General features: G+C 42.1%; 1 protein-coding gene across 20 annotated transcripts in view; it reads right to left on the bottom strand.

The window, feature by feature from the left end:
• IGFN1 (immunoglobulin like and fibronectin type III domain containing 1) overlaps nucleotides 1-14,138 on the bottom strand; it is a 45,511-nt gene that overhangs the window by 19,016 nt on the left and 12,357 nt on the right. For 19 of the 20 annotated variants that reach the window (XM_068659648.1, XM_068659647.1, XM_068659655.1 and 16 more), the window contains 7 exons: nucleotides 9,911-10,051; nucleotides 5,899-5,965; nucleotides 5,259-5,381; nucleotides 3,031-3,170; nucleotides 2,436-2,535; nucleotides 1,493-1,540; nucleotides 551-596 (listed from right to left, as the gene is read on the bottom strand). In XM_068659648.1, the coding sequence (XP_068515749.1) occupies nucleotides 551-596; nucleotides 1,493-1,540; nucleotides 2,436-2,535; nucleotides 3,031-3,170; nucleotides 5,259-5,381; nucleotides 5,899-5,917 (476 nt within the window). In that variant the 5' untranslated portion in view covers nucleotides 5,918-5,965; nucleotides 9,911-10,051. The remainder of the gene's footprint in view (nucleotides 1-550; nucleotides 597-1,492; nucleotides 1,541-2,435; nucleotides 2,536-3,030; nucleotides 3,171-5,258; nucleotides 5,382-5,898; nucleotides 5,966-9,910; nucleotides 10,052-14,138) is intronic. The other variant, XM_068659649.1, reaches the window with a different exon arrangement.

The raw sequence follows: 14,138 nt of genomic DNA, 5'->3' as shown, positions 1-14,138 counted from the left end.
ACACTGTAAATTCAGCACTCTGGATAATTACTTATCAGAACCACTGGCACAGTTTAGCCCAGGCCAACCTGTACTTTCCCAAATTATTTCTCAGCACAGTTCAAGATTTTGCATAGGCCAGAGATCATTCCCAGTAGGCAATCTTTGAGGTTTCCTGCTGGGGAAGTAAAGGGAGCTCAGCAATGGGCACATGGCAGACTGCAGATGGCATGGGAACCAGGGCTCAGTCCCTGATTGCCCAGAGAAATCATTACATGAAGATTTGCCACTCAGCCATGAAGTTACTTGTAAGCTAAAAATGGGAAAGTGGAGAAACAGACCTTTTAAAGCCAAAATCTTCTACTGCAAAGGAACATTCACCTCAAGGCAAGGTTGGTACCTCGAGTTTATCTCAGCCTCACAGACAGTAGCAAACTGTTCTGATATGTCTGTCCATATGCTGTCTCACAGCAACTTTGGAAACGACATATTGGCACGAAGGTCTATGAAGTTACCATATCAAGAAACCTCTGAGAAGTGTAAAAATGCCCTTCATTATACGGAGGCTTACCGCTTCCTCAGCAGCTTCCTGAGGTCCTGAAGCTTCTTCTTCAATTCTATTATGGGGGGGAAAACGATGACACACAGAGAGGGAGGGATTAAAACAACAACAACAAAAAATCAGATACCCAACACTCTAAAATATGGTCCCCAAAAGAAGATAATGCAAAACAGCCCCCAGCGGGAGACCATTCCACTATTCTGTGTTTACCTCTGGTGATGTTTTTACACTTTACGAAAAAACTGCTGTGAAGCTTACAAGTTCATCCGCCAAACTCATGTTCTTTTAGTGCCATTAAAGGTCACTTCTTCCTACGGAGCTTTCCTCTCTTTCTAGAGAGGACACTCTAGAGACCCACAATTTTCCAGCCATGTTAACATGTTTGATGAATTTGACAGCCAAAAATCCTTTTCTGGCACATACCTGGAATCATTATTTTTAATAGCTCAAAGCCATGTTTACAAATGTCACTTTACCCAAAGGTAAACAACAAGCAGAAAGTGCGGACTGAACACTAGAGATACATTAACCTTCTCTTACTTTATTTTATTTTATTTATTTAACAAGTTTGGGTAACTTTCAAAGCCATAAAAGACAGAGATCCTCCTAAAGAATTATACTACTGTTTATTTCCTCAGAATGGAGACTAAATTACTTAATATTTCATTTGTTTCTGCTGTAATGTCTATACAAGATTAAATTCCTTCCCCTGATAAAGCTAGGGAGGCAGGTAGGTCCTGGTAATGTTTTCCTATTCCTTCCTCAAAGGCCTTTAGCACTTTCTCTGATACCATGCTAATAATATAACTGTTTCATTTTGTGTTTGCTCCTCCCCACCTCCTGTTTTTCTTTCACAGAGCAATGAAGAAGAATAAGTAAAAAATGTACTAGATAGATAACTATTTGGAATGCAAAAAAAAAAGTGCATATATATATATATACGTAACTCACCATCAGCAGACTGAGCAGGAACGTGTTGTGATTTCCTCTTAAAGCCAACTGAGAGTTTAGAAGAGAAAACAAATGAAAAGCAATTCATAAGATGAACAAGATAACACAGACTAAGATCAGTAAGCCTATGAACCATAAAATCCCTCCATCTGTCATCAGTGCAAGAGGAAATTCTAGTCTGGATTTCCTTGTTAGCTTGACACTGATGCCTAGTCATCCCTACCTATAATGCAACATTCCTATTGCAATTGCTTTTGTGCTTAGTGGATACTCTGTGCAATGGACGAGATTGTTTTTGCCCTTACAGTTGAAGCTTACAGTTTAAGTAATGGTAAGAAATATTATTTTCCTGCTTTAGAGATGGGGAGCCAAGGTGCAAGGATTATCTGAACAAATGCAGGTAATTGCCTTTTAAAATTCCATTACAGGCAGACAGGTGAAATGTAAACTTCCAATATAATCCATGTCCTGATCACACAGATTCGCAGAGCAGGTTTGTTATATTTTACTCATGAATTGCTTATTTCTCTCCACTGACTATGAAGAGAACCACAGAACCTGGTCAGGTGGAGACATCTGCACCATAAACATCTGAAGAGACATGAGATGGATCCCTAACAAAAGAAGATGGACCAACTTGTCCAACATGATTAAAAAAAAAAAAGGATCAAGCCAATTTAACACTAAATCCAGAGCTTCTTGGCATGGTCTGGTGCACTGATGACAATATCCAGCTTCTTCTGTGTTGCCTTAAAGCTCATATTGTCATGGAGTCACCAAAGCTGGGGAAGTTGCAGAAGACCTCCAGTCCTCAATGAGGTAGAAAATAGCCCTTCACACCAACGATACTTAGACAATACTCTGGGCACCCACCCCCAAGGGACAGTGAAGCCAATTACATGGGACCACAGGATATTTGGACTACAGAACTAGTCAGTCTTACCTTGTATGATCCTGAGGCCAGCAGAGCATGTAGCTTCCCCATATTCATTTATAGCAAAGCAACGATACACATCAGTGTCATCTGCAGTGAGTTTATTTATCTTAAAAAGAAGAACATAGTAAGAGCTTGCAGCCATGTACTGCAGTTCATTTATCCACCTTGTAATAAAACAGCTACTTGGTGAAATTTCAGAACTTTCTTTTGTTCTCAGAATGACTCAAAAAATGGCTCAGCTGACTTTTGTGCTATTTCAGACCTGATGATATCTATATATTCTTTTATTTGTGAAATAGTTAGACCCTTTTACTCTTTCAGCACTTTTTAAAAGAATAAATTATCAGAATGTCATCACCTCTAGTATTTGCAATCTGCATCTATTTTGACCTTCAGCTTCTCTTCCTGTTTCACCCTGAAAGTCATTATATGGGTGGAGTGATGCAATTCAGTCCTGAGCTGTGTTTTAGGCTTTTCTAGTAGTTGATTACCTAACCACTTTTGCTAGATGCTGATGTTTCCACCCCGATAGCCCACTGCAGGCTTCCCCTTTTCATTGTGCTCCCCTCTCTGTGTCCTGTCCACAGTATTTGATCTTTACCTTCAGAATGTATTCACTTGTAACTTCACTGAAGAATATTTCATATTTGTCAGGATTGTCCATTTCTCCTTTTGCACGCCTCCATTTTACCTCAGGGGTTGGAACACCTTTGACCACTGCTCTGAAAATGGCATTTTTACCTTTTGAAAGAGGCAAGAAATTAGTTATTGAAGACAAGCTTGAGCATAAGGATTCTCACGCCAGGCTCCTTGTGTTATCAATAAAGTGACCCTCAGAGTGAACCATTTCTGCTGTTTTGGACAGAAACATTCTTTAAAAATAATTCTTTTGGTTCTCTCTGTGAAGAATGCCTAAATTACCTATTTAATTTGGAGGAATTTGAGCATTTCATGTAAGATACCTGCAATAACCTAATAACCTTGACCAAAATTGTGCCAGTAGCACATCTAAGATGAACTTGCTATAGCTCTGTTGATTACAGAAATGATTAGAGGGTGTTAGCAGTCATGGCTGGCAGGCTAACACCCCATTTAAAGACCTTTTATGGTTGAATATAGACAAACCCTGTCATTACTGACACAGGGAAAAGTGCCACAGCCTAGACTTGAACTAAGGGACTAATTCCCTTGCACTCCAAACACACAGGCTCTGCTATCTGAAGAGGCAAGGAAGGGAGAAGAGAACAGGATTCACCTGTGAGGTCTCTCCATCTCTCCTCCTCTAATAACCTGAGTATACTGCAGCTGACCACTGAAATCTCCAACAGCTGCAGAGTCTTGGGAGACATAAAACAACTAATCAGAGAAATGACTCATGCGTAGGTAAGTGGGAGTGTCACACTGGAATAGAAAAGGAGATGAGTGGATGTTGCTCAGGGAGGAAATGATTACTATCTTTCCTTTGTAATAGTTTTGGTCTTCAGATGACCAACAATGTTAAAATGTCTCCCCAGAAAGTCTTGCAATATTTCCCACACCCTTCTGCAGTCACCAGCAAAAAAAATATATATGATGCATTAAAATCTGTTGGCCATGCAGCCAACAGATTCTTATGAAAAGAATCTGTCTTCATATTTTTTTCCAAAATTGCAGTACCAGAACTATTATTAAAGTCTGAATCCAATTGATTACACTTTTGACAAATTGTAATGGTTTGGAGTACCAGCTAATCCATGCACTGAATGAAATGATGCAACAATACAATTAAAGAAACTCAGAGTGCATCTGCATAGACGCTGATGCTCTTTACGCAATGGATAACCTTAACGCCCTAATATTTTGTATATGGACCACACAGAACCTACATTAAATGAAATAATATAGAAAGTTTAGACAGTATGACTGACTAGTGTTTTGGTTCATGCCTGAAACTGGCAGGCAGAAGGCAGGTGGTGGAGGTTGGCTGCACCACTAGAGGCCACTGTGCTTCTTCTTAACATTTCAATGGCCCATGGAAATGGACACATGGGTGTGACAACACTGAAATCCAGGGTGCTAGGAATTCTTCAGGCTCGTGAGGAAGGAGGTGCTACACGAACTACGCAGGCTATCCACTCCAAAAAGATACTTGCTGTAAGGGTAGAAAGATTACCAGAAAGTTTCCCATTGATTTTGTGCCTTGGCTCATTATTTGCCTCCTCTGTACACTATGCACGATTTGCATTGCTTCTTGCTGGAGAACTACAGCCTAAATAGCACCAGCGGTTCCTCTTACTTTAAAAGGCAGCTAATCTTGTGCTGAACATGCATGAATCAAGTTAGTGAAACAGGAAAATAAAAATCATAGAATCATTCAGGTTGAAAAAGACCTCTAAGATTATCTAGTCCAACCATCCACCACCTACCACCAATATTGCCCACTAAACCACATCCCTAAGTACCACATCTACCCTCTCCTTAAACACCTCCAGGGACAGTGACTCCACCACTCCCCTGGGCAACCCATTCCAATGAACATTTTTCAAGGTGTTTAACCTTTTGCTACAAAATACTTACCTTGAGATCTTCCTGCAATAATTCACAGGATTTGTTGTATACATTAGGAGCCATATTTTGATTGCACATACAATCGTTAAAACACAGGAGAACTCCAGCAGTACTAATGGAACTCTCCTAAGTACTACATAGACTTTGGCCACACAATACTTTTTGTGGTCTAGTCAAATCTCTTTAGAAACTAGCTTGATTTAATCTGGAAAATTGACATAGGATAGACATGGAATCAAGCCTGTGGGTCTGTGACTCTGACTTTTTTTAAAAGAATCTCACCTTCCTGCAATGTTAGAGTGACAGGTTTCCGCTCAAAGTCAGGTGTACTGCATCCTTCTGGAATCCTATCCACAAATATGGCAATATTTACTCCTGGGATAGAAGATTTCTTATAGGATTTCACTAGAAAGGCAAGGAAAAATACATTCAATTAAAATAATGTGTTTGTGTTTCAGAAATGTTCATGCAATCTGCATCACCTCCCCGTAGAGCAGGGAGGGTTTCTGCTCTGCTCCACTTATACAAGAAAGGAACCATCCAATCTTGTACTTCAGGATGGGAATGTATCCACAGGCTGGAGCATTAAGGTCTGTGATTTTTTGTTGACTTATTGCACACCTGTGGCTGGAGTGAGAAAATTTGTGATCAAGATAACAGTCCAGGGCCACAACAGCTTACACACCTAGCAGTGTTTTGGACGGAGAATGCTTTTACGTCAGCCATTATTCCAAAGAAAAATTCAAAGTCTGGCATGAGGAAAACCCAATTGCAAAGGTCAGCAGAACCTGATGGGCCAGTTTCTGGTGTCTCTCCTGGTGGTGGTGAGAGACAGACACCTAATTGCCAAACAACACCAAAAGCAAGTTGGGCTTATTCTCAAGGTTAGTCCAGATAGCCACAGCTGTGGCTGTTCTCTCACCTGCCCGATGGCTTGTCATGATGCTGTGCTCAGCTCAGCTGCTTGTGGTCAGCACAAATAGGCTCTCCTGTGAAGAAGGCAAAACATTTCATTATTTACAGTTCACAAAGGAAATGAAAGACCTTAATCCTGCTCACCTTTATGATGCAGTTTGCGCTTCCTGGCTTGCTACATCCCCAGCATCCCAGTTGAGAAATGCCTGACAGTCAACACAGCTCTGCCACCTCTTTCCAAATCACATCATGACAGTTTTGAACCATAAGCACAATGCAAACCAGGTAGGAAAACGGCTAGTGGGGCTAAACTGAAAACAAACACATCTAACAGCATCCCTCTGACACATCGTCCATTTACATGTCATCTGGCTTTCCTCCAAAGACCTCCTCTCATGTTTCAAGCAAATATTACACCACATGGCACTCACGCGCTGAGTTCTGATGGATGGCAAGAGCAGTTGCTGAGAAGAAAGCCACAGAGATGGATGTCTAAACTGGGGCACGAAGCAGAAGCACATCCTGATCTAAGCAAGCTCGTCTAAATTAGCAACAGACCTGAGAGCAGACTTTAAGCTAGTATTTACTCTAGAAGGAAATGGTGAAACGTGAACTTGGCATTAACTAGTTATTGTTATAGATCACTCATGTGAACCTCTGTCAAAGGCGTCTCTTTCCCTGTATTTATAAAGTGGACAGCATATAATGTAACACATCACTGTCTTGCAAGCAAATTGTGAAGGCAGGTTTCTTGTCATATGAGAGATGGTCAGAAACTATAGAGTTACTGCAGCCCTGAAAGAGCAATTAGATTAGATTCCCATGTGGGATTAATGCTATGCCTCTGCTTACCCGTCTGCACTCCTTTGCTCAACACAGTCCAACTGTGTTGTGACTGCAACCCTTACCAGTTTTAAAAGGAAGAGGGACTTTGACAGCACACCTTTCACCTTCTTTCTGTTTCCTGTATCAACTGACGTTCATGCAACCATGAATTGCCACACTACACCCGATGAAAACACTGGGTAAGACTAAGTTTACATATCCACACACACTAGCTGGAACACTGATATTTTGGTATTATCTTATACCTTCTACTGTAAAAATCTGTTTGTGGTGTTGTAAAACTTGCAAATGAAGGGAATGAACAGCTCGTGGGAGGGAAAAATGCAAAACTGAAATGATTAAAAGATGATTCCATGTTGTACCAGGCAAGGCACTGCACAGCAAGTGGCAGAGTTCTTCAGAGACTCTTAATCACCATCTCCTGATGAAATTCATTTGTCCTCCAAAGTACTGAACTGTATTAATAGCAAACACTATAATCCCCTCCTGCATTTCACAGTCTTGCATCTTCCTAAACATGTCACCACTCCAGGAGCTAAAATGTCTAACTCTACACAAATGTGACTACTTGTCATTAGCTTGCAACAGTATTCCCCTAAGATGTCTTTATGTTAGGCTTACATTCACCCTTCGCTTCTCAAGGCTTCTTCCCTTCTACATTAGGCAGTTCTGACAAGCATCTATACTGAAACATGAACGTGGGCCTCAGGTCCAAAGCTGTTAAGAAATTTATTTTTTTCTTACGTTATCACGTGTCAAGTCAATCAAGGGTTTTCAGGTGTGACTGTGGACATACGCTAACATAATTCCAAACTATAAAGAGATGAAGAAGAGAAAGCTAGGTTCCAAACCTAGCTGAAAAAATAAAAATACTGACGATATTCATACAGATAGTAATAGACATCATACTTGCATCCTCTCAATATGCACTGTGTAAACTGCTGAGTTAACATGGTCTTAAATATTTCAGAAATTGACATGGATTAAAGATAAGCTGCTGTGAGTCCTTAAACTCCTGTGAATTCTTGTCTTCTGGAGAGTGAGACAGAAGCATCCTAATGCCACACATTGACTGCACAGCTAAAATAACATTGCCAGGATATGCAAGAGAACATTCCTTCAGTGGAATTAATCCAACCACGTCACATTTTCTAGTGTCTTCCATGTTAAATGTGGATTGGAAATACCCTATCAGCTGGCACAAAAACTTTCAGAATATGTCCTGCTTACTTTTAAAATTTCTACTCCATTATTACATGAATAACCTTGTTTTTTACTTTGACTTCAGTTTAATCCTAGAAAAAAATAAATCACAGGGTTTTTTGTTTGGTTGGTTGTTTTTTAACGAAATGAAAGACAGCAAAAACCTTCAGAAAATTGTCACGGCAGAATTTATATCTCCACTCACAGTTGCCTGAACCAAAGCTCTCTGCACTAAGATGATCACTGATGTTGCCATTCAGTCTAAAGAGGCAGACAAATGCTTCCAAAGGGCAACCAACCCCTCCTCTATGAAATGCTCTTTACCGCCAGTCCTAGCATAACAGGGCTAATACTGGAAATAGCTCAACACTCTCAGTCCTCTGAAAAGCAGAGGACTTCATCCGCTAGCCTCATTCAGATAACCAAGATAAGACTCGGCTATTTCTTATCCCGTGTAGAAGTCCATCTGGTTTTCAGGGGTGGAGATGTCCCCTCTGGAGACAGTGGCAAAGTTTCCACTGCTGTGAATGCAGAATAGAAGCAAACCCTTGACTACTGACAACATTTTTAAACTAACAAAATAAACCAAACAGCCTGACGGGATGGGAGGTCTGCCTTTCATCCTGTGTATCCATCACTCTATCTGGACGAGACAGTACAAGAGCCCGGTCCCTTTTGTACTATGACTGGGCGCTAGTGATAGGGCCATAAATCAGCTAAGTGAATGAGGAAAACATTTGGAAGTCACAGGATTTGGTGGTACTAGTGATGTCACAAGCAGTTATTTATGGGGTTCAGACAGTAGAACACAGACAAGATATGACATAACTGCTGGCAGAGACTGATGAGCAAAATTAGGCAAACCTGCAGAGAAGTGACAGGCAGCACACAAGCGATTCATATGCAGGTGATGGATCCAGGGGCATGGGACTTACTGGCACAAGCACAGCATGGGTGGGGTACAAAGCTATTAGCACAGACCACAACAGAAGATTTAAATCGGTATAATAAATTAATCACCAACAGATGCAGCATTCTATTTCTCTTTGTAATTCATAAAAATCAGGACAGTTCCAACACAGTGAATGTTCAAATTGTGTGTTCAGTCCCAAATCCAAGCTGTGTTTTACACTAGCACATCCAGATACTCATTGAGAAGAAAAATCTCCCACCTAAAATTTCTCTGTTAGCTTTGGGTAGGCTTTGTTTGATTGTTTGTTAACATTAAATAATATTTTGAGTTTGAGCCTTCCAATTTCAGAAGATTTTTTAAAGGAAAGTCTCATACTTCTGTTAGAGCCGCAAAACTGAAGGCCAGCAACTGTAAGAAGTGCAACTTCATGAAAACTTTTGAGTAGGTCACAGAGGGGGAATGCCACAAGTACTCCTGTGATGAATGGAGACCTTGTATAGAGCGAGGAGGAATGCCCAAGGATCAGATTTTATGTGACTTATTCCTTCGGAAAATCTATATTTGGCTTGATCTTCTCTTCTGCCTCAGGGATTATGAATGTAATGCTCATGCCGTCTACAATTTATGTATGCACACACCAGATACCATAATTTCTTTCATAACAGACACACATTTTCATACAGTCGATGAATTTACAGCAAGTATTGCAAAGCAAATGCAAGTTTTACGTAATGTCCAGAAGAAAAAACAACTTATCCATACTTGCTGTCACAAGAAGCAACGCCTGCAAGACAACAAATCGTAGAAAAGAGAAAATACCTGGGCTACATGTCACACGTTAGCTCCATGGGAAACCTGCGACAGGTCTCCTAGAGCCTGCCTTCTGTCCAGGGAGATCAGCTCTTACTGTAGGACTCCATCATTCCCAGAAAATTTACAAGCAATTTACAGACCACAGCAACACGCAGTCTACCAGACAGCAAAGGTTGCAGCTCATCCCCCCAGCTCTGTATCACCCGCACACAAATCTCAGTGACAGCATGACCAAACTCACTACCTTACAGGCTGAGCTTCTGAGCTGATCCTGCTTTAACTCAACACTGTGCCTCCTAGGACCGCGGTGGCTTTGTCCGTTGATTCAGATGACAGAGCTCTTCGAAGCTGTTCAAGAGGTCTCTCGGTCACAGATATCCGCGATCTGTATGGAAGAAACCACATCCCTTATTAATCTGCCCTAAATATCATTAAATGGGAGCAGAAACAGTACATTCTTGTCCCTTTCGCACCTCTCCGCTCTCCTGGAAGGCAAGCCTGGGCTCAGTAGCTGCCGAGCCGGGATGTCTACACTGCACTGTGAGTGGTTGTGGGGAGTTGGTTATACACCCCCTACACTCCCACTGCAGCATGGGAGGCACACTTGAACCCGGCAAGCCTCAAGCAAGGCAGTTGGCCAGCTTGGTCATATGTGACCATCAGTCACGGCAACGGTGCATTTCCAAGTGCCAGCTGGGTCAAGACTTTGTGCCACAAGGGACAAACATTTGTGTGGATCAATGGTTTGTTCAAGGAAAGGACAAGCTGTGCGTCCAAGTTTTGTAGGACACACCAGGAGATGGGTTCTCAGAGGTCACGAGTCCATAGGAGAGCTCATCATTCCTTAGCAGAGAAGCAAGAACACTGGATTCTGGCATTTGTGCATTGGGAAACCAAGCCTGGGCTTGGTCTTCATAGTAGAACACAGACTGGGAGACTCTTGAGAGGTCTGAAGGAAATAGTTCCTTCACATGGTTCACATGCTGTCATGGCTAGCAGAACCAGAACAAGGTTTCTTTTGGTGTCCCATCAAATTACAAGTTCTAAAACCCGTAATTAATGGGAAGGGAACATACAGTACACACTTGGTCCTGTAACTAAGACTCGTGTTATATTGGCCAAGGACAGAAGGCCCATGAAGGGCACCATTTCCACTAGTCTCAGAGAATTGATCTTTCAGTGGAAGAGACACTGGTGGTAGCAGCACCATCTGGCAACTGTTCCAACCCAGAGACGGAATCCTAGACCCATAGAATGCTTTGGGGTGGAAGGGACCTTAAAGACCATCTAATTCCAACCCCCCCTGCCATAGGCAAGACACCTTCCACTAGACCGGGTTGCTCAAACCTGGTCAAGAGCTTCTTTACAGGGCTAGGGAACATCATTTTGATTGGCAATTTAAAAGGGAAACGGGAAAATTTCTTCTTTCTTCCTGACAGTTATGGCTGGTGACAATATTTACACCTTTCTAAACCATAAGAAAACAACATCAGTATAGGAAAATTTGATCGCTCAAGGTGATCTTAGGGCTAAGACCATTCAGCTTTACATCTGTTGTTACATTTGCAGTAGTAAAAAAGTAGAAGCAAGCCAAGAAATTAAGACAGTGCATTTCATCTGCTGCTGAAAAAACACTTTGACGCAGCAGCAGACACCACCTTCTAGCGTCCTAGTGGGTTTCCCATGACCTGTTCATTGCCTAATGATCATCCCAAAAATAATTCCTTGGATGTTAGTCTCATGGGTGCAGGGCAGCAGCTGTATCACGCGGTTCTTTGGGAACTGATGTCTTAACAGTGAGCACCTTGAATAAGAACAGCTGCTTCACAGGTCTCTGAAGACGGTAACACTTCACGTAAGCCATGGGTTGCACCCCATTGACTGGTTTCTACTGAAACCTGAATTCAGTTCTCACCAGCTGTTGCAAAAGCCTTCCACTTAGCAGAGTTAGCCCAACTAGAGGACGTAAGCTATCCAGAGCCATGAGGCTTACTGTGGCTCCCCAACCTACATACGCTGAAAATTGCATTGCCAATGGTATTTAGTCTCAAATCACATTTAGCTCTTAGAGTCAGCCTGAATGGCTGAGGGACTCCTAGCTATGTAGATAGCTGGTTCCAGCAAGCACCAGGAGAGCCACAATTCTGCCTGGTGCACTGGACCTAGAACTAATAAGGCTTTGCCATATTTCCAGCCCTGGTTCACATAGGTTTTACTGGGTGATGGGGGGGAAGGGATGGAGACCTCTCCTATAAGGGACTGATAACTTAAAACCATCTGTGACCGAGTAAACCCCTCCAAGAGGCTGACCTTCTTCCATTTCACAGCTTGTTTTCCAACCGCCCACCCAAAAGTCCTGTTAACCCCTGCATGCCAGTGGATAAACTAACACATACCATTGAAAACCCGCAAAATGTCAGAACGAAGCCCTGTACATTCAGCAGCGGTCACCGCTTTCAATGCAAAGAGGGTGCTATTTTCCCTGGAAGCAAGTTCATTCCCCTAATGAAGGGCAGTGAAGAAGTGTCAAGAGGCAACAGCTGCAGGACAGAATTTCAGGACTGAATTTAAAAGTATATTTTAATTAGAAACAGAAGATTGGAAGAATCGTGTTTTCTCTGTAATTCCCATCCTCTTTGGTATACATGAAATCACCAGTCAGAACTGGTAGAAGACTGGCACAACTCTTCCTAGAGACTATTGGTGCCTACTACATGGCCCAGACAGAGCAAGGAGTAAGGAAATTAAGACCTGAAGAGTCCAAAAAGCTGAATAGATTTTCCAGTCTGCCAACAGACAACCAAGGTCAAAAGCTCATCTCCCGTTAGAGCCACTTGGCTAAGCCACACCATCCTCGGCAGCATGGGTATCTGGTCAGTCACTGCACTGAAGGTCAGGGTGATGTCAGCAGGGCCTTTGGGCAGAAATATTCAGAGATAAGCAGTGGGTGAAGATGTACAAAGTTCAAAAGTCAGGTACAACATCCACTTTGGCATATTAGCAGCAAGATTCTCACAAACACAATATTCAAAAATACAATATGAAAAAAAAAAAAGTTGCATTCAATTAAGGATGGGCAAAGGCATAGAAAATGGAATAAAAGTCTAAATTCGGCAAAGGCTATCATTTACCTGCAGCCCTGTGTACTATATTCAATCAGGTGAATCTGACGGTACTGGCCTCGCTGGTCATGTACATGTACAGAGACATTCCTTCCATCAGATCACGCTAGGAATTAAATGGATCACAGAACAGCATTTGTTTTTTTTTTTTTTTTTTAACAGGAAAGCACCCTGCATCAGGATGAGCAATAGTCACGCCATGCACATGGCTGCCCCAGATGAGTCTTCTGGACTCACATTTGATTTTATATAAATGTGTTGCCCCAAAAACTCACGGTTCCATCTCAGCAGATGTCCATGCCCAACCCAGCCCCTCAACACCAGATCATCCATGTTGTACATTGCAGAAGAAATTTAAGGGACTATTTTAGAGCCCAAAGCCTTGGTTATTTTTACGTCCCACATCCAAGATGCCAGTTCCCCAGCAAGCTGAGGTCCATCATCACTATTCATACAAAGCCATGATTAAACCCACTGCAGTTAGCTGGATTTTCACACACTGAGATGCAACTCAATATACGGAAAAGATTAAAAGCAGTGGAACAAATTCAAGAAGCACCAGTACTCCACTTTCACACTGCAGATTAGCTCCCTCCTTCCCACGGTGTACAGAATGCTTACTATTTCCTTCAGGACTGATTTAATCTGTTTGCATCCATGACTGACTGAAGGGGGTTGCTAGCACAATCCAGAATTTAAACGGAGCCTGGCTGCCTCTAAACCTGATATTCCTACTTTTCTCTTGTGGTAGCTGCCCACTTTGCTGCATGCTCCAATGCCTGAGCTGGCCAGTATTTGGAATTTCCTTGCTGTTTTGCGTTTGGGAAAACAAAATAGATGGCAATAGGGTTTTTAACATGGACTCAGCAAGTATGTGATTAAACATCAACATAGTACCGGACTTATCAGCCCTTCAGTACTTTTCACCCCTCCCTGAGACACTAACAAAAATTATATTTTAAACACACCGACCTCCTTAACGAATGTAGAGAATAAGGTATGCTTTAGCTGCTTTCATGTGACCCCATATGGTTACTGGGATCTGCCAAACATCTTCTGCACCAGTTACAGTTATATGTGTATGTTTGAACCATTCCGCGTGCACCAGCACTCGAGCACGCACTCACTGCACAGTAAGGCAAGCTGTGCTATTCAGATGCCGCAAGGGATTCAAGTTATGAGGTTTCTTCTCATTCCCCCCACTTTAAATCTACACGCAAAAAGAGCACCTAATAAATACCCCGCTTCTGATTTGTTTCCCCAGCCTGCCAGTAGCAACAGATGAGAAATGCCCAGTCCTCACATTACAAACTATTTTAATATTTCATACCCTCACATGCAAGGAAGTTT

Source organism: Anas acuta, chromosome 24 (assembly GCF_963932015.1).
Source record: "Anas acuta chromosome 24, bAnaAcu1.1, whole genome shotgun sequence".
Classification (NCBI taxonomy): domain Eukaryota; kingdom Metazoa; phylum Chordata; class Aves; order Anseriformes; family Anatidae; genus Anas; species Anas acuta.
This window is presented reverse-complemented; position numbering and strand designations above follow the sequence as displayed.